At 31.0% G+C, this 22,251-nt stretch overlaps 1 protein-coding gene across 2 annotated transcripts in view; it reads right to left on the minus strand.

Moving 5' to 3' along the window:
• The window catches only part of LOC114329912 (zinc finger protein 883-like), a 42,624-nt gene extending 33,563 nt beyond the window's left edge, over window positions 1–9,061 (minus strand). Inside the window, exons 1-2 of one of the 2 annotated variants that reach the window (XM_028279186.2) lie at window positions 8,894–9,061; window positions 8,537–8,836 (exon numbers count right to left, since the gene is read on the minus strand). In XM_028279186.2, coding sequence (XP_028134987.2) covers window positions 8,537–8,765 — 229 coding nt within the window. In that variant the 5' untranslated portion in view covers window positions 8,766–8,836; window positions 8,894–9,061. Of the gene's footprint in view, window positions 1–8,536 lie in introns of both variants that reach the window. The other variant, XM_028279188.2, reaches the window with a different exon arrangement.
• Window positions 9,062–22,251: the final 13,190 nt, after the last annotated feature.

The raw sequence follows: 22,251 nt of genomic DNA on the forward strand, positions 1-22,251 counted from the left end.
GTACATAATAAAAACAGTAAATATAATGAAACAAATACTTATAGTAAATAATATAAACAAATATGAAGTGTCATCACCGCAACTGTCAAATAAATGTTACCAATTTATGCCAAAATATCACCTTCGTTCGATTATAGTTACAGTGTATTCCGAACAAATGTGCTTCATAAAAACGCTTTATTATTGTGTATTTCTTTAAGTTAACATTAATAGAAATCTTTAAATATTATTTCTACGCGTATATAATATATGTCTAGTGGCTGTAATGCCAGTGTACTCGGCAAAGCGATTCTAAAATAAAACCTACCGCCTAAATATTTCGTGTTGGTATCATGTGATGTCACTGGCTATGACGCGGATGACGTGCAACAGTGAATAAATTAGATGGAGTATAATTGTCTACTGATCTGACTTTTAAATATTATGTCAACATAATTTTATTTAATCGAATTATCAGTAGTAATTGCACAAGATCTCTAAAATTATTGAATTTTTCCCGAGTGACACTTTGACAGTTTTACGTCAAAGCGTCAGAAATTACGTCAAAGTGTCACGAGGGCAAAAATTAGATATTAATTTTAGAGATCGAGTGCAGTTTGTTGCGATTATTTCATGAATAAAACTGTTGAAAACCAAAATTTAATTGTAATTTATTTATGTAAGTACAAATTAGTACAATTAAACACACAGTACATCACTTTTATAATTTTTAAAACATTAATTGTCATTAATGTCACTGAATGTATTTTTTCGTAGCAACCAAGGGCATCTGACGTAATATACTTGACGCCAGAACATTATCAAAAATTATCAGTTTAATTTTTATTTCTGTAGCTTTCTATTGGTCAGAATCTCCTATGAATGAAATAATCGCGCTAATTTCATTAAAACATGAACACAATAAGATAAATTTGAAATAAATTAGTAAATAATATTTAAATATTAGTTTATTGCATGTATTATAATATATTATAATGCCATATTACAAGGTATTTTACCTGCCCGCACGCCGTGCGGGAAAATTTACTTTCACGCACGCCGTGCGGGAAAGTGCAACTTTCGGAAACGAAATGCGTGCGTGAAAGTGGCTCTTTTAGCACGGCCGTAGATAAAAATAATTTAGAAACTACAAAACAGAATAAAAAGTAAAAAAGTAAATCAATGTTATGGTTTAATCTGAAAATGCTACGAAATGACTAATAAATATATCGGATAACTATTTTCTCAAATAAGCAGTATTTTTTAACCAAATTTAGTTTTTGAGTTCACTATTTTGAATGTCAGGTTAGTATAAATCATCATTAAGTTATCAGAGGTAAGATCGTATCTCAATGATCTAATAACATTATTGATTATTCGTCAGACAACGAAGTTTAACTACTGTATTATACATATTTTCATAATTTTAGAGAGTTGAATATAACAAAAACAGCAAACCTCAAAAGTGCACACAAAACTCGATTCCTTTTTTAAATCAGGATTACCCAAGTGTGTAGATATATATCAAACAGCAATGTCACTTCACTATGAATGTCCGGAGACAATTAAATAGAATTTTGTATTTTTCATTTATATCTAAATACATTGTAGGATATATTTTTAAAAGAAAGTTTTTTGATTTATTTGAAACCTATTTTTATACAGGGTGTCTGCGTAACTTGGAACCATATGGGAAACTTGTTTAGTATCAATTTTACGAAAAAAAGTCATTCTTTATAAAGTGCTCTGCATAGTCTAAAACCTAAGATGCAATCATCAGATATCAAATTTTGTCAACAGTATACACGGTATGTCAAAAAATATGAATTTCGCTCAAGAGCAAAGTACCTTTATATTTCAAAATATCAAAAAATTTTATTATGAAAAGTTATTTGTAATTAAAAACCATATTCAAATGTGCAATAACAGCCTTCTACTTGAAAAAAAAAATCTGAAATTTTCCTAAATTACCAATTTCGAACATAATTTTTATTTATTAGACATTAATAACTCCTTTACTAATAATTTTAGGAAAAAAAGTTATTCTTCATAAAAATCTGTGCATGGTCTAAACCTCAAGATGCAACCATCAGTTATCCAAGTTTGTTAATTTTATACGAGGTGTGTCAAATAATATGAATTTAGAAAGAATTTCTAGACCATGCAGAGATTTTTATGAAGAATAACTTTTTTTCCTAAAATTATTAATAAAAGAGTTATTACCTGTCTAATAAATAAAAATGATGTTCGGAATGGGTAATTTAGGAAAATTTCAGAATTTTTTTTTCAAGTAGAAGGCTGTTATTGCATATTTGAATATGGTTTTTAATTACAAATAACTTTTCATAATAAAATTTTTTGATATTTTGAAATATAAAGGTAGTTTGCTCTTGAGCGAAATTCATATTTTTTGACATACCTCGTATACTGTTGACAAAATTTAATATCTGATGATTGTATCTTAGGTTTTAGACTATGCAGAGCGCTTTATAAAGAATGCTGTTTTTTCGTAAAATTGATATTAAAAAAGTTTCCCATATGGTTCCAAGTTACGCAGACACCCGACCCCCAATTAGTCCGTTATATCGAGGTTTTATTGTACTAAATTTTTTCTATAACTACATCGACGATTGCAGGAGAGCAAAAAAACTTGCTGCTTAGTACATGTTTTTACTTTCTCAGTATATATTTAATTACTACTTTGCTAATATGCCAAAATATACTTTTCAACAGAAAAGAAAGAAGAGAAATAAAAAACATGTACGAAGCAGTAAAGTTTTTTCCCTCTCCCGAAAATCGTAGATTTTGACTTATGAGGATTCAATATTTAACGGTCAATATATACTTAACTGCTCAATTCATGGAAAACTATAAGGGCCCCAAGCAGCTTTAGTCTCAAATCAATCCATAAACAAACATATAAAATCTGTTTTATCACCCTATAACTTTTACTTGGTAAAACATGTCGATGGCTTAAAGCAGGGGTTGGCAACCTTTTTTGGATGGCGGGCCCTGTTCAAAATAAAATTTATTATAATATTCAAATGTACCCTAAATAGTCTTGGACAAAGGCCTCCCCATGAGTTCTCCACTTCCCTCTGTTTTGTGCTATTTAGTGCCAGTTTCTCCTCTGTGCTCGTGTTGTCTCCAACTTATAATGTTTCTCGTCCACATTTCGTTGTTTTGTCATGCCACGTGTCCTACACGTCCCGTCAGCGCAATTTTTCCAATTACATCTTCCACGTTCGTCCTGTTTCACACGTTCTTATTTTCAACTATGTTCTTTCAGAGATACTCCTAACATAGCTCGTTTGAAGGACCTCTAATCTATATTCTATACAACTATTTTCATTTTTCATCTGTTTTAAGGCATTTATAACCTCCTGGTTAGTAATTTTGGTAGTGTTTTTGATCCTACATTTATTATTTCCATACTGTGGTTTCCATATCTGCTTTTGCTACGCTGGACGAGTATAATTCTTTATAAATAGTAATCTTCAACAATATTTATATCTTATTTTTGTCGTTAATAGTGATTACACTTTTATCATTTCTCTGGTGTAGGTATTTGTTGTCAGTCATTACTATTTAGTGTTTTTAACCTTTCCATACTCTTGTTTTTCTCTATATTTTCGATTTGTTTGGTATTGTTGTCTCAGATGTCTTGTTTTATTCTTTTTATTAAGTTCCTTATATTCTAGTATTAGTATTATTCAATTTAGAGTCAGATGGTACCCTGGGCATAATGTAATATCTTGTGCATACTTGTTTAATTGAATAATTATGGTCAATGTTTCCATGACTGATTAAGTTTAAAGGGCTTTTACTCAAATATTTTCATTTTGGTGGTTAGCATGTCAGCATCTTGTCAGCACTGTTGATGATCTGTTATCAGATTGAAAACTAGTTCTGCTTGTGATGTAGCCCTTTTTAGGGAATTTAAAAAATATAACTTATATAAAGGATTTTACTTCTTTTTTGTAATATATGGTATACAGTCAGCTACAGGAAAACCTTTTTCCTTGTGGATTTATTTTTAATGGCTAAAAGGGAAACATTAGAGAGTCGATCTTGCCCTGCCGAATTTCGCAAGTAATTTTTTAGTCGTTTTAGAGTTGAAAAACTACTTTCTACAGAGGCACTACCTCCAAATAAGCTTTGTTCAAAGAAGTTGTTTTTAAAAACATTAGTAACTCACTGGCCTTATTTTTTGTGTCAATATCCTTAGTCTCATATAAAGCTGTTAGTTCCGAAAGTAATGAATTAAGTCCAAATATTGTCCATAAAGACGCATCAAAGATTTTGTTTGTTTTTCAGGAAAATGTGTTTTTTTTTAATGTCTTAAAATTGCACAGCTGAAGAAAGTCTCTGTCATCAAAATTCTTAAACCTATTTTCCATTTGCTAGCATATTTGATATAAAATCTGATAGTATACTCGGCAGTAGCACGATTCGACTATTCAACATCTTCAACAGTATCAGTGCATATGCGTTTCCTTTTAGGCTCAAAACTTCTTGCCACCATGTTATTCCAGCATTTTTCAAAGGCATCTCTCTCTTTTTGTTAATAACATCTTTAAATTCGCTATTTTTTTACACCGAAACCAATTTGGTTTATCTTGCATTGCAATACATTAAATAAATTATCTTAGAATAGAAATATTTCTGAAAAAAGCAAAGTGAAAAAATTAAAATTAAAATAATAGTATCCCACTTTTCACATATTCACCATTCTCCAAAACACTAATACATATTTATAATATATTTATATAAATATTTAGTACAGTGGAACCCCGATAACCCGGAAGTCCGGCTAACCTGGACCGATTTACATCAGACAAAACAAACATTTTTTCACTTTGACTGAGTCTTTTACCAAGAAATAAACAATTAATACTGTAGGTATACAACTGTATGTAATTTAGATGTACTGTGCATATGTATTTCATGTTTTTGCAATTAAAAGTAATGTGTATTTGTTTATTATTTATATGTATTTTACTAATTTTTACCCTATTCTCCGGCTAACCCAGGTTTTTGGATAAACCGGATCGGCCACGGTTCAGTATTAATCTGATTTATCGAGGTTCCACTGTATTTATGTTATAACACAAATAATTCTATATATTTATTTATACAAATAATTCAATAAAATCAATTTTCATAACTCCACAAAATCAGTCGACAAATGCTGTCATTGGCAAATGCTGGTAAATCCCATTTAAATTCACGAAAACATCTTCATGTATGCAATTGACAAAACTGCTTATAAGCGATAGATATGCTTGAAATTTGAACTCGCCATTCAGCATGTAACCCCGGTGATTTTTACATAGGCTGGAGAGAAGCAAAATTGAAATCAGATTATATGCTGACTTAACTCCGAATACCACCATAGAAATACGATCATTATCATGGGTCTGCGTATGGAAGGAAAGCTAGATAATATGCAGCATGCAGCCCTGCTTACTAGTATTTCATTGCTTTATTATAGGCACCTATTTACTTACTGTATGACAAAAATAGAGTAACATACGTTTGTCTATTCTTATTACTTGTCCTTTTTTTAATAATCTCAATTACTCAGTTGGTACAGTACAGAGGCGTAGCTACCGCCGTATCAGCCGTATCAATTATACGGGGCCTCCGACATTCAGGGGCCCCAGCGCGGCATGTCGAAACAAAATTCCATTTACAAAAATTGAACAAAGTGTTCTACAATTATTTCACTATTAAAACGCTTTGAAACACTGGTTTATGTTGTTTGGATATCAACATTTTGGTGTAGTGGATTCTTTATCTACTCGTGTACCTCTATAAATCTTATTTATCTATTACCTATTCTCTGCCCATAAGAACAGAGCTTTTTTGTTTTCAAGCTACCTTTCATTGTCAATTTCGTTGACTGTGTGTGAGTTATTGTATAATGTACAATGTATTTGCAATTTTTGTAATCGCTTTATCTTTGAATATTTGAAACAGTATGTATTGTTTGGGTATATTTTCGTATAATCTGTTTTTTATCTATAATTGTATTTATGTATATTTACACTTCTCCAAGAAATTAACGCACCACCTTAAAAATTGGTCATTCGTAATGTCTCATATTTCCTAAACCTGTTTTCCGATTTAAGTAATTTTTTAATATTAGGTCTGGATCCCGCGTATGAAAAAAAAGTTGATTAATAGCAAGCTGAAAATTTGTTAATAACTTAAGGGTGTCTAGTCCGACAAACTTTGATATATGGTAACACTGGAACAGGGGAAGTTTTAATTGTGGAACAGGTTAAAAATTTGGAACGGCCACACCACGAAAACGGCACATGTATTTTGTCCGACAGAACAGACTTAAACTCTTCGAACAGAGATTAAACTCTCATGCAAAAATCAGACTGCTATTTATCACCAAATGGGCGTTTTAATGAGTGGAACATGTAGAATATGTCAAATGACAGGAATTATGACAGGTGATAAATAGCAGTCTGATTTTTGCATGAGAGTTTAATCTCTGTTCGGAAAGTTTAAGTCTGTTCTGTCGGACAAAATAAATGTGCCGTTTTCGTGGTGTGACCGTTCCAAAATTTTAACCTGTTCCACAATTAAAACTTCCCCTGTTCCAGTGTTACCATATATCAAAGTTTGTCGGACTAGACACCCTTAAGTTATTAACAAATTTTCAGCTTGCTATTAATCAACTTTTTTTTCATACGCGGGATCCAGACCTAATATTAAAAAATTACTTACATCGGAAAACAGGTTTAGGAAATATGAGACATTACGAATGACCAATTTTTAAGGTGGTACGTTATTAATTTCTTGGAGAAGTGTAAATATACATAAATACAATTATAGATAAAAAACAGATTATACGAAAATATACCCAAACAATACATACTGTTTCAAATATTCAAAGATAAAGCGATTACAAAAATTGCAAATACATTGTACATTATACAATAACTCACACACAGTCAACGAAATTGACAATGAAAGGTAGCTTGAAAACAAAAAAGCTCTGTTCTTATGGGCAGAGAATAGGTAATAGATAAATAAGATTTATAGAGGTACACGAGTAGATAAAGAATCCACTACACCAAAATGTTGATATCCAAACAACATAAACCAGTGTTTCAAAGCGTTTTAATTAATAGTGAAATAATTGTAGAACACTTTGTTCAATTTTTGTAAATGGAATTTTGTTTCGACATGCCGCGCTGGGGCCCCTGAATGTCGCTTGAAAAAATTATGCAATAATCATTTTTGTTCGAACTGACTTGCTCGTCGAACAAAACTGTCGAGCAAGAACGCAATTTATGGGCCGCTTTAGAGTTTGCCATACTTATTTAAAAACACCCTGTATTGACGAAAAACAAGACTAGTTGTTAAAGTACCTAACTTTTTTATTATCCAACATAAGAATGAATAAATCAAAAGCGAATCAACCAAAAAACAGAATATTAATAAAACATGAGTTTATAATTATGTAGTTGGGTTTTAATTTCAGTATTTTATAAATGCTAAAATATTCCACAGGTTAACGTGAACTTTGAGAGAGAAAATCAAAGTTTGATTGGTACACCCCGTATTCAATAACAATTTACCTGTCTAGCAACAATATTATTACAGCGATATTGTTAAAGAATAATACATTAAAAAAATCATTTAAATCTAACAACAGGTTTAGGAAATTCGAGACATCAAAATGGCCCATTTTTAAGTTGATGCTCTAAATTTCTTGGATAAGTGTATTTTCCCGCCACTCGCCTTTATACCATAAGAACAGAGTGTCTTTGTTTAAGCTCATTTTCAATATCCATTGATCCTTAGATTGAAAAAACTGAATCTGTTTTCAAACAATGAGTCTCGACAATTATTAAAATCTATTTTTCTACTTTGGTTTATTAGAGTTTCTTCGGTTTATTATTATCTATATTTGGGTGCTATACGCAGAACTTATTAGTTCCTACGGTTGCATTATGTAGTGGGCAATTTATTTAAATTTTGCAATATATTTTTTTGTTTTAGGTATTTCATTATCTTTTACTTATTTTCTGTATTTGTTTTTTTTTCGAATTTTTCGAATAAAACATATTTCTATTCTATTCTATACAAGCGTTTTTGCTTCTTTTGTCGCGGGGAAAAGGGCCCCGCGACAAATTTTGATATGGGGCCTCCGTGGGGCCAGCTACGCCACTGGTACAGTATTACTATGGAAATCAAGGGACACAATGCTTCCATGTACCGCACGCCCCTGCCAGAAAAGCACCATACATTTTAACGGTTTGGCATGGCCACTAATAAGAGCAGACTTATGCAGATTTCATATGGTTGTCAAAATTAATGGACTTAATTACTGGACAAAATTAATGGATACAGATTTCATTTTCACAATTTTAGCAAAATCTAGTTCACTATAAAAGAGAGCTGTACATAGCTTTTGTATAATGATAAATTGAATCTTTTGGACCTATGTATTTTTCATATTAAGCTGATATATAGTTAATAAAAAGGTTTTTAGTTGGAAAAATTACTTTAGTTATTTTATCTACCTACTCACTTTTTTTATCTAGGTGTATTGGTTCAAATGATATAACTGTATCTTCATCTTGTCCTGTTTCAGTTTTTACAGGATGGTCAGTAAATTCTAAAGGATCATATGTATCATTTTTACTTTCTCCTTTGGGTTCTTTCACAAACTCAGTGTTAAAGATATCCAGAATAACATCACTATCACTTATCTCATTATTTTCTATTTCTATTTTACAGCTCTTCTCGTCAACTTCCATTTTTTGTTCAATGGAATCACTAGGGTGTTAGGGGTGAAGTTTATTATTACATAGTCCAGGTAAATGGCCACCTTAAATTTAAGATGAAATTAGAAACATTTATCATGTATGACTAGTATTCTAGTCACTTTAACATGCTGTAAAAATCACTGCATTTCAATGTATATCTTTTGTATAATTCTCATTTAAAATTTCCTGTTTTGGTGTTTTGACATTATTATATTTTTTTGATCTTTAAATTTTAAATCCATATCCATATTGTATTGTCACTGTCACCTGTCACTCTGTCACATCACACGTCACTGTCTTTAAACGTCATGTCACTTCTCTATCCATGTTGCCAGATTTTCAAAAAATATTGTTTCTTGAAAAATTTTGTAAAAATATAAAGTATGTCCCTAGTTGGAAGCATATGGAAAACTTTTTTTAATATTAGTTTTACGAAAAAAAGTTAATCTTCATAAAAATCTCTGCATGGTCTATAACCTAAGATTCAATCATCCGATATCAAATTTTATGAATATTATACGAGGTATGTAATAAAATATGAATTTCACTCAAGACTAAAGTTTTTTTTGTGTGACAGTGGGAATCGTCTAAAGACCGTAAACAAGAACCTGTCGGCTCCATTGATCAGGGGACAGAAATATCGGTCGGAAAATGATAGGGGTAATACTTCACACTATACTAAGAAAAGTAATGAGGAATTCATTCAAAACAGTAGGAAATTTGAGTTGCACTGAGAAACAAAGTAATAATTAAAACTATAGCGTTTTTAAGTTGATCTATTTATAGTCCAGTAAAATAAAATTTCACTACATGTAAATCAAAATGTAAATTCGTACAGGTTGAAACAAATTTTATATCAAAGTTTAGGTGGGTACAAAAGATATTTTCAAAAAAGTATCCAAATCACACAAGGGGATCATTGTTTAACCTTTAACTACCCGCGCATCAAGTTATGACATAACTACACGCGTGGCGTACTTTATACGCCACAAGAAAATACACAATAACAGCGGATTTGTTTATTTTTTTTTTTTTTTAAAAAATACACTTAGTTGTTTGTTATTATAAACCTTATTTGGCATCAGTGAAGAGTTCCTTCTCAGTAAGCCAATTGGGATTTATAACTGGAATTACGGAATAACTGGATTCCATGATAAATAAAATTGCTAATAAAAAATTTTTTGAAATGTGATTTTTTACGGGAGAAAAAGTATTGTTTATAAAGAAAAATATATTTTGTGCCATAATGACTAAAAAACAATTGAAATATGTACTTACATTACTACTATTACTACTTATATTACTACTACTATATGTACTTATATTAATATAATCGTGGCGCATATTGTGCACCACCGGAAACAACAAATAATAAACTGTAAATTACGATCTTCCCAGAACGCCGATTATAACGAAACTAAAACCAAATTGTAAAGCACATTCCACTGATAGGTTAGAGACATAAACAAGGTCAAAAATTAAATTTTTAAATATGTTTGCAGTAGAATTCTTATATCTGGCGTACAAAATACGCCAGCGCGTGTAGTTAAAGGTTAAATAATTAAAAAGGGGTCATTTTTGCAAAAAAATTACTTTTTTAACTGCTGAGGTCATTCAATTACTGATGAAGGTCTATAGGATTGTTTTCTGCAAAGTTGAAGGATCAATCTATCACATAAGACTTACTAAATTAAATTTGACCTCCTATTTATTTAAATAATTATACATAAAACTTTAAAAACAAATATTAAAAAATTATTTTTAGCGTTTTAAATAAGCACTATAAAATATCTTATTTTACAGAAGAAGTTGCGCTATGTTATGAGTATTAATCAAAAAAAATTGGTCCAAAAATATTTAATATTTTTTGAGATATTGAATTTGTTTATTAAATGTTACTCTATTTTCAATTGCAAAAACGCGGTTATTGCCAAAGAAATATTCACCTGTATTAAATCTTATTATTTTTATTTTTATGTATATTTTCGATAAATGTAGTGATTAATTCAAATTTCAATTAAACTTCCCCCTAAAATGGCATTTGAAAATTATTCAAATTTGTTTATAATTTGTTTTTTTTTTAATAACTTCGCGAGGATTAAATATTTTGAAACGCCGTTTCGATAATTGGGTTCCTGGGAATTTTTCACTAATTAACAAAATTTTTTGTCTTTTTTTCCTCTTCTTTTTTTTTTCTTGGAGTTACATTACTACGGGCCCTTTTAGGGTTAAGTTTTATTAAGAATGTCGAATCTCTAAGTTGTAGATTCTAGACCTAAAAATATTAAGATTGGTCTAAAATCACTTAACCCGCCATTACACGCGCTATGAGGGAATACCTCACCATATTTGTTTATAACCAATAAAATCGTCTTAACTAATACTATACCCTTGAGCACCCAGGAATGCCTTTAGCATCCTTCATGAGAGGGTATGAAAAAGTTATAGAATATTTCAGGCGGTCAGTGTGCTCTGTGATACTTGAAAGAAGTGACATCCCTCTTCAAGTTAGGGAATTCCTCACTGCGCGTGCAATCACGGTGAAATCACGTTTCTGTTATCTCAAAGAAACTTTTAGGTTTTTGTTTAATATTTGGGTAGGTTTAATTAAAATATTATTGTTTAGGTTAGGTTAGGAACAGTGCCTCACCGAGGGCGTGGGTTTGGGGGGTTAAAATCCCTCCCAGAGCATATAGAAATATATATATATATATATATATATATATAAAAGAAAGTAGGAAAATGTAACTTGTCTTTCACAAATAATACAAAAAAACTTTCGGTACCCAAGCCAACCCCCCCAGAGGATAATTCTAGGGGCGCCACTGGTTAAGAACCCATTTTTAAATTTACCTATTCTAATTGAGAAATAAGCCACAATTTAACTTTAAAAATTGATTTTATTGACGTTTCGAAATCCACCTCGGACGTCGTTACCAAAATACAAAATATTAATAGTTAATCACATAAATGCCACAAAGAAATAGCTTCAGAACAGTTGTTAATTTTAATTTGTACTTTTAGTAAAATGAATTCGCGTAAAGAACGTCAATTACTTCAGTGGCTTCCTGAAATTGAAAATAAGGAAAACTTGCTTTTGATCTATATTATTTTTACTTTTGTTTTGTTAAATTAATAAAAAAAAGGTTTACGAGTCCTTCTTTAATATGTGAGTACAACCCATTTTACAGTTATACATGTTGACATTCATTCTTCCTCGAAATATGTCGAATTGATGTAGGTGAGGGCGACGCTCATACGCGTGCAACCACGTCACAATTGAAGACGCGTGTAACGGCGGGTTAAATAAAATGTGGCTGCTTACTGAGTTACATGGTGTTTTATTTAAAAATTTAAAAATTATTTTTACCAAGTACTTTCAAACTATTTGACGTATCCTTATTTTACTTGGCAGAAAGTGTGGGTACTATACAGTCTACTAAATTGTGATAAATAAAAGTTTCTAGCTACTACCAGAGGCGTACGACAGGGGATAGTTAATGGTTGACCCTTCCCAAATTCTACGGCACTGATTACTATTTTAGTGAAATTTTTCGATTTTCCAATACTTTCTATGTAAATAATATACTCTTTACTGGTAACGATTAAGTCATTAGTTTGCGAGATATTGGACGTTCAAAATGAAACGGCATAGTTATTTTGATTCATTCATTCATTCATTTTAAACTTCCAATATCTCTCAAACTGATGACTTTATCGATACCAATAAAGTTATTTACACACAAAGTATTGGATAATCGAAAAATTTCGCTAAAATAGTAATTCACTCAGTGGCGTAGAATTTGGGAAGGGTCAATCATTCGCTATCCCCTATCGTACGCCTCTGGCACTAGCTAGAAACGTTTATTAATCACAATTTAGTAGGGTGTATAATAGCCACACTTTCTGCCAAGTATGATAAGGATACGTTAAATAGTTTTAAAGTACTCGGTAACAATAATTTTTAAATTTTTAAATAAAACACCCTGTAACTCAGTAAGTAGCCACATTTTATTTAAGAGATTTTAGTTAAATCTTAATATTTTTAGGTCTAGAATCTACATTTCAGAGATTCGACCTTAATAAAATTTAACCCTAAAAGGGCCCGTAGTAATATAACTCCAACGAAAAAAAGAAGAAAAACGACAAAAAAATTTTGTTAGTTAGTAAAAAAATATCAGGCACTCAATTATCGGAACGGCATTTTAAAATACTTAATCCCCGCGACGTTATTAAAAAAAACAAATTATAAACAAATTTGAATAATTTTCAAATGCCATTTTAGGGGGGAGTTTAATTGAAATTTGAATTTATCAATACATTTACCGAAAACATACATAAAAATAAAAATAATGAGATCTTAAGCAGGTGAATATTTCTTTGGCAACAACCGCGTTTTTGCAATTGAAAATATAGTAACATTTAATAAACAAATTCAATATCTCAAAAACTATTAAATATTTTTTGACCAATTTTTTTTTTGCTTAATACTGGTAACATAGCGCAACTTAGTCTGTAAAATAAGATATTTTATAGTACTTATTTGAAACGCTAAAAATAATTTTTTGCAAATTTGTTTTTTAAGTTTTATATACAATTATTTAAATAAATAGGGGGTCAAATTTAATTTAGTAAGTCTTATGTGAAATATTTACCCTTCACCTTTGCAGAAAAAAATCCCATATACCTTTAATAAGAAGTGAATTATCTCAGCAGTTAAATAAGTATTTTTTTTGCAAAAATGACCCCTTTTTAATTATTTAAACAATGATCCCCTTGTATGATTTGGAAACTTTCTTGAAAATATCTTTTGTACCCACCTAAACTTTGATATAAAATTTGTTTTAACCTGTACGAATTTACATTTTGACTTTTTTTTTATTTTATTAGGCTATTAATATGAATTGTATTTTTTTCTGTAAAATTTAATATAACCATATATCAATTTTGTACTCCTAAGTAAAAAGGTTTTAAGTTAAAAATATCGATTTTGACTAAGTTTTGTAAACTTATGTAAACGTGATGGTTTTCTAATGCTTAGTTAAATTTAATAGTTAATTTCAAAATAGAGCTGAAAATTTCTATCGATTTCTATTACTTTTTTTTCGTACTTGTCAATATATATCGACCCAAGACCGTTGTACCTGATTTTTAACCCAAGACCTTTTTACTTAGTACATAATTATACTTTCAAATTTTCTATTAACTTTGTCTTAGGTTGATAACTTTTTTCGTTTCCTTTTGAGAAATTTCTTTGAATGTCTATTGACCTCCAACTCTGCGGCTGAGGCTAGAATGACTTTATTCACCTTCGCTTCGATTTCTGTCTGTGCGCATCTGAGGTTTCTGGAAACTCTGGTTGTACTGTACCAAATTCAATTCGCCTGGATATATAACAATTATCCTATCACATCTAGCATCTAATACCAGTGAATTAATTTATAAGCTGACAACAATATCGAAGAAGAGGTAAGAGAACAAATATAAAGCCAGTAGAGCGGCCGGATGCCTAAACGACACAATTTGCAAAAACAAACACGTAAGAGTGCAAACAAAAGGCCCGAATATATAAGTTAGTTATTAGGACAGTTATGACTTATACGGCCGAAACAAGACCAGATACAAGCAAAACATAAAAACATCTGGAGACCAACGAAATGAAGATCTTAAGAAAGATTGCTGGAAAAGGAATACAGCACAGGGTAAGACGTGAAGAAGTCAGACGCATATGTGGGGTAGACAATATAAATACCTTTGTAAAGAACAGAAAAGAAGAGTGGAATCAACATATAAGCAGGATGTTTGAATTAAGGATAGTAAGAATAGCCAGGGACAAGTCACCGTTAGGCAGAAGTATAAGACGCCCAAGGAAAAGCTGGAATGACAATTTAGGGAAAGAATGAAATGCACCGTTGAAGAAAAACAGGCAGTGCTGCCTGTATAAAAGAAAGAAGACATCAGATCTAGCATCTAGCCACCTTAACCTGTTTCTTATTTTGTTTCCAATAGGATCCACACCCAATTTTTTCGTATATACTCATTCCTAACATTATCTTTTCTAGTAATTCGCTAGTTCTAGTTATTAATAACTACGGGTTTAACACGGAACTTAACCTAACCCTAATGAAGCTCTGCTTTCGCACAAAATTTTCCAGTTTCAGCTGCATTCGCTCTCTCTAATTGTTACCGTCTGATACATCTCTTGTACCACTCTGACATATTCAGCCGGCAGCACTCCTTTCCTACTTAGTACCAATAGGTTTCTGGTAACTTTGCTATATACCTTCTCAAGATTAATAAACACTATATGTGCAAGTCTTTCTCTTCCACTCATAAGTTTTTCCCTCAGCTGTCATAAAAAAAATTATGTTGTGGACCTGCCTTGCATAAATTCAAAATGACTTTTATTTCTAGAACCGTACACTAAATTTTGTTAGATTTCAAATGTACGATAACAAAAACATATTTTGAATAGGGTGCTAATACAAATACTTAATGATCTGAACAAAATTAAGCAAATGTTTGTTTACTGGAAATACAAAAATACTATTGCAAATTAAATAAAACACTAAATAGCTATGTTTAAATTGTCTTTATTATTTATTAAAAATCTGGGAAGAAATAATTTTAATAGATGTACGTATTTAATCGAATCACATAAATGTTTGAATATGAATGAAAATGAATCACATAGTGTTTAAAAAGAACTTCTCTCCTTATCCTCCGAGCGTTTAGCTGCTACGATTTATCGGTACTAAAAAGAGAATTATTTGTTATTTGTTCACGATCTAGTGGGACATCCTAGTACGAACCACACACAGCACACCCCACACAGCATACGCCATATGGCGGTAAATTCAAAAGGGCTGTAAAATTAACTTGGATTGGGAACTCATTTTAATGTAACCTTAAAACCAATATAACCTTAAAATAACAAAAGAAAACAAAATCCTTATCCTATATGATAATACTTATTATATCGTTGATTGATAAAAGTATATCTGTATGTATTTATCAATCAACGTTTATAATAATTCGTATACTATTTGGATTTTCTTGTGATATTTTGAGGTTATATTTATTTTCCATTACATTAAAATGCCAAAGTGGTTAAAAAATTAAACAATAAAACATAAAATACAATCTTTATTTATAAAAATGTTTATATGTATGTTTATAAAATATGTTTGTTATCAATTATCAATGTAAAAACTTAAACACAACTACCTTATTACACATATATTTACACAATATTATTATTTATTCATCAGTTTAAACCACACCAAAATTGAATACATTTGGAATAAAACACAACTGCTGTAATTCACTTTACACTTTTTGTTGCTGGATGCACTATTTTGCACTATTTAACGCTATTTATGAAAAAATAAAACAAATATGGTGTCGTATTTTTCTCAAGGAAATGAAAACTGACAAAGAAAGTGACAGAATACTGAACGAACGACGTGCAGAAACCTGCAGAAATGAGACTAGTGGTGCCATCCCGTGCAAGGGCGCAAACTAGCAAACGTGCGTTGACCTTGAATATCCCTGTTGCATTGCTATGTGGGGTCTGCTGTGGAACCACACAAGAAAATCCACCTTTGCGTGGAGCCATCACAATGAGAGTTTATTTTAACAATACATAGATATGTTTAATAGTATTATCCTTTTTTCTACAATTAGAAAAGACTAAACAACACAATAATTTTACAAATACATTCACATTATTTGTTAGGTTCAACAAACAGTTGTTAGGGGTTAGGTTGAGAAATAAGAAAGGTACATGAAACATGGCGGATCGTACATGCGCAAAGAAATTTGGATCGTGAAATAGTCGATGCTTTCGCTTCTTGTACCGTACCAGCAGGTGAATCGTACCTGGCTGGCGTGTGTTGGATTCAGAGTAAACGGAGTGCTTCCGAACGCAGTTCCCCTTCTGGGGGCTCTGCCTCCTGATGCATCCGTATTACAATGCCTACCAACCAAACCCACTCTCGGCTTACGCGCGTGACACGTCTTACCAGACCGTTCTCTCGCGCGCGCGGCGTCCCTTTTTCTACTCTTTTTTTTCTCTCTGTTGCTTATATTGCTTTTATTTAAGCTGTTGTCTCTCTCTCTTTCTATGGTCTCTTTTCTTTTAATGATTTTTGTCACAGCCTCTATCACTTCTTTAAACTACCTTTCCACCCTTGTCACTATGGCCATAAAATTGTTTGCTCCTAAAGGCCCCGTCTCACCAAGGTTCATAAATAGACAGGTTGCATGGTAACTTTCCACCAATCAGCGTCGAGAATCTAATGGCGGGAGTGACGTCACCCAGAATGCTGCATTCAAATTCATTCTCTTCACTCATTGAAATGAACTCGGAAAGTAGGAATGTATTGAAAATGTGTATATTTAAAAAAAAATACGTTTGGATTTTTAATGACTACATATTTATTTCATATATTCTTTAAAAAATGTGGTAGATACCTGTGTAGAGTTACAAAAATCATAGAATATAATTGCAATTAAATATATGAAGTAGAATATTCTTGTTCTCATGATCATTTTTCAGTGCGTCACAGTTTTTCGATTTCTCTCTAATGCATTAAGTTAGATGAGACGGAAAAAGCGGTAGCTCCGTGATTAAACACAAAAATAATGCAGCATTACAATGGTTATATACATAAGATGTCTATTCCTAACCTACGTTTGATTCGTTGATATTTAGAATGCGCGTTTTTTCTAGCCAATCAAATACACGTATTACGAACATTTGACGAAAACTTCGTCCATTTTGGCCATTTTTTAGAAGTGTCAAAGAGTCAAGTGACGGTTATTATTCAGGTCAGTATTTTGTGTACCTGTCATTTTGAAATCTCGAATTCGACTTCACTTGTGTTTCACAACGTCTTTGTGCATTATTTTGTATTTTGGTTTAGAATTTAGTTCGTTAAAAGTTAGTCATTGACGTGAGGAGACTAGAGACATTCGAGATGTACCGAAGAGTGCTAAATATCTCATGAGTAGATAGAATAGCCAACGTGGAGGTAATGAGACTTACGCATAAGGAACGAGAACTAACAAATAAGAAGAAAACTGAGATATATGGGACATGTGATGAGAGATGTATATCTAATACTCCAGGTCATTATGCAAGAAAAATGTATGTCCAGGTATGGTTTGGATGTAATAACAATGAATTATTTAGAGCCGCTGTTTCAGAAATAAAGATCTCTCTGATGATTGCTAACTTTTGAAGCGGAGACAGCACCTAGAGAAGAAGATAAAAACACAGTTTATGGATAGTTTTGTGTCATTTTTTAATGTTTCCATATTTATAAATTTAATTAACAATATTGTTTACTTTTTAATTCTATTCCCCTTTATAAAAAATACCTACATGTTAACATATTGTGTAAAAATCAAATCTACTAAATTACTAATTCCACAAGCTTTTCACCTATGGCTAAGTACGATTGTGGCATCTGTCAGATTCGTCAATAATTACATGAAATAAGTCTCGACACAGCCAATACAGTATATGACGTAATAATTAATGACGCACTGAAAAATGATCATGAGAACAAGAATAGCATTACTACTTAATTAAAGCAGAAGGAGATTCTTTCTCGTGTATATATGGGACTAAATCATTCAAATATCCTAGGTATATTAATAATGGGTTGAATACAATTTACTTTTTTAAATGATTTTGAGTAGGTATATAATAATTTTGAATTGGGGATAATGCATGTAGTACATTATTATAAATTCTTCCTAACATGTATACCATGGTGAAAAAGAGATTCAACTAAAGATTTATGTATCAAAATTAGTAGTTTTTCCCTTAAGTTTAACATAGGAGCATCTGATTACGTTAGGTACTGGATTATAATATCTAAAATTATTAAAACATGATTCCATTCAATAGGTACCTGTGAAGTTTTACATTAACAGTAAATTATAAAAAAAATACAATTTCAGTGCAATAAAGGGAATTTTTCCCATTTTATATAGGTATTCATTTAGTTTATAATTGTTTATTCAAACGATCTTCAGATGGCTGCAATATTGGTTATAATTTGATATGAAACAATTACATATAATAGATCTATTATCTATAGACTTAATTAGATATATTGTTCAATAAGTCTAAGCAGATTGTAGCCTACATAGATGATGTAAACTTGATGTGAAGAACCGCAAGAGACATTACAGAACTGTAATGTCTCTATACAAGAATGTCCTTTACTATACAATACAGCAGAAAGAAAATCCAGTAAGTAAGTAGGTACTTAATACAACCACATTAAAATGTATCTTAACACTTGTAAAAGAGTTTTGGGTGTAAGTTATTATACTAAAAACACTTAATGATATCTATAGATACATTATATCTCAAGATATAAACACAAATTAAAACACTAACGATATTTAATAACAAAATATAGCCTCCAAACCACGTACCCTATTATGTTTACAAACAATTCGTAAAATTGATCGTCTGGGTGACGTCACGATGACAATATTTCATTTGTCAATGTCAAAGTTACCATACAACCTATGGTATAGGGACCTTGCCGTCTCACCATCAAATAATTGACAGTTATTTGATCAAACTTGACAGTTAGTGACACAAACTATACATACTAACTGTCACTTTGTGTCACTAACTGTCAAGTTTGATCAAATAACTGTCAATTATTTGATGGTGAGACGGGGCCTTAAGATGCCTACTTTTGCGTATAGCTCCGCTCTTTCGTCATTAAACTTTCTGCATTCAAACACGCAGTGTTCTGCTGTGTCGCTTACTCCACAATCTACGCAACTATCATCTTTTGCCTTGCCTATCCTCTCAACTTATGCTCTAAACTCTAAACGATCCGTGTCCTGTAAGGAATTGCGTGAAGAAATAGTTCGTACTTTTATATTTGCACTTCACCCACTCCTTCACGTCAGGGATCAGAGTCCTTGTCCATGCAGCCCCCCGCTCGCTTTCTGCCACTTTGTAATGGTTTCTCTCCTTTCTTCTGTCTTCTCTTCGTTAGTCTTGCCGTATGTTTTGGCTCTCTCTTTTACCTGCAGGTGTATTGGTGGTACCCCAGTTATACCTTGTAGGGCTACCGTCGAGGTCGTTCTGTAGGCACACACGACCCTTATTAGGGCTTTTCTTTGGGCTTTCTCAAGATGTTTTTGTACTTTTTTTTTGTTTATTACTTGATGCCACGCCGGTGCCGCATATAGGATTGTGGAATGTACCACTTCCATTAGGACCCTTCTTTTCCCCGTACCTGGGCCTCTTATATTTAGGCATGATTATTTACTCAAGAGTAAAGTAGCTTTATTTTTCACAATATTGAAAATTATTATTATGAAAAGTTGTTTGGAATTAAGAACTATATTCTAATATGCAATTTCATCCTTCTAATTGAAAAAAGAATTTGAAAATTGTTCTTTAATTATGGATAAAAAATATTATAGCCTTCGTGCCAAGAAAAAGTAATCTTATAACCAGGATATTCTAATAACCGATCATTTGTGGCTAGTAGAAACATTTCGGGACCTCAAATTTCTATTCCTTAAACCAGGATATTCCTACAACCGGTATTCTAATAAGCGGGCCCGACTCTATTTTCAGTTATTTCAATTATGATAAGTCTTTTATTATTAATTTTACGAAAAACAGTTATTCTTTATAAAATGTTCTGCATGGTCTAAAACCTCAAATACAACCATCTTATATACCGAGAGAAAAAAATTCTTGACATAAAGAAACTTTATTAATATTTAAGAAAGATCGACTTGGCATATTGCCTAAGAAATATATCTTTGTATGTAAGTATCTTTGTATAATTTTCTAAAATATTTCAAATAAATTCTACTATAGCCAAAGAAATATATCTTAAACATGATTGAACTATCACTTTCTGGCAAACTTCAAACCCATTTATCAGAAAGAAATTACACTTGATGTTAATTAATTTTATTAATCATAAAAATATATTTTCTACACATTACAAAACTATTCTTTCTGAGCAATAATATTTCTTAGTAAGGAATATTATTATTTTACTAATAATAATTAATGTGTTTAATGTTAAGAAATATATTTCGCAGAGATAAACGTATATTTAGAGTTAAGTTATAATATTTCTTGAAAATAAAGTGATATTACATACGGCAAAATAAATCATTGTGTTAAGGTAAAATCATTATTTATTAATAAAACAAGATATAAAATGTTATTATTACATACAAATATTTTCTCCACTCTTAAACCACTGGGTTCTACCAACAATAAAAGGATGGAGAGGCAAATCCAACTTCCTCAAATTTTCCTTCTTTTTTTAATAGCACTTTGTATATCAACAATTCACTAAAACAAAATCGTTATATAGAAAGAGTAAACTTACTTTAATAAAAATTTTTTTATAAAGATATATATATTTATTTTGACAAATTTAGGAAATACAAAAAAAACAAATACACGGCCGCACATAAGAACTATTAATACTAATAATAATCAATCATATTTAGTTCAAACATGGCATTATTTAACCTACACATCTTTGTTTATTTTTTTCTTTTTGTTAATGAAATATTAATTATTTATCTGTATAATATTAAGTCACACAATAAACATTGTTTAGCTAAAACAAGAGGGAAAATACAACCAATTTAAAACATTGAAGCAGACATAATAATATGTAATTTCCTTAATTTTTATAATCTAAAAGAGACAGCATACCTAATCATTAAGAAATTTTATTACGGGAAAGTATTATTAGTTTACATCTAAGTCATTTAATACATATTAACTAATTCACGGTTTTCGGCAATAAAATTTCTTAACCATAGACTAATTGATTTCTTGATCTCAAATAAATTAATAGAAAACATCCTCAGCGTTGCACCCGCCATGTTTGATATAGCGTTGTATTGTATATTTTTATAGAAGACGATACATTCAAGAAACCTATTATAGTTGATACATAAGTACAGTAGAGCGTCGATAATCCGAACTAATTGGTACAGGAGTAGTTCGGATTATCAAATTGTTCGGATTATCGAACATATGTTCAAAATACATACAAAGCTCATAAACATAGTACATAATATGTACATATATACATATTATGTACATACGTTTTAGTTACAAGGAATAAAACACCTGCATAATAAGCAAATATATTGTATGTATTTCTGCATAAACAAAACAAAAAACCGCTGTCATATTTTGCCTATATTGTCATATTAAATCAAAAAATTCGTCCGCGATTGTTTGATTACTAATAGCAGGTACTGTACGAGACAATTATTAAAAACAAAAACAAGCAATAAAACTAATTACAACACCTGCTTATAAAATTTATTCCTTCTGATAGCTTCTATTGGTGAGATGAATGGAAATTCTCCAAAGGCGCAATACAATGTACACAAATTTAAATTGGGTTGTTGCTAAATAATTCAAAATACAATAAAGGATAAT

Source organism: Diabrotica virgifera, chromosome 6 (assembly GCF_917563875.1).
Source record: "Diabrotica virgifera virgifera chromosome 6, PGI_DIABVI_V3a".
Lineage (NCBI taxonomy): Eukaryota > Metazoa > Arthropoda > Insecta > Coleoptera > Chrysomelidae > Diabrotica > Diabrotica virgifera.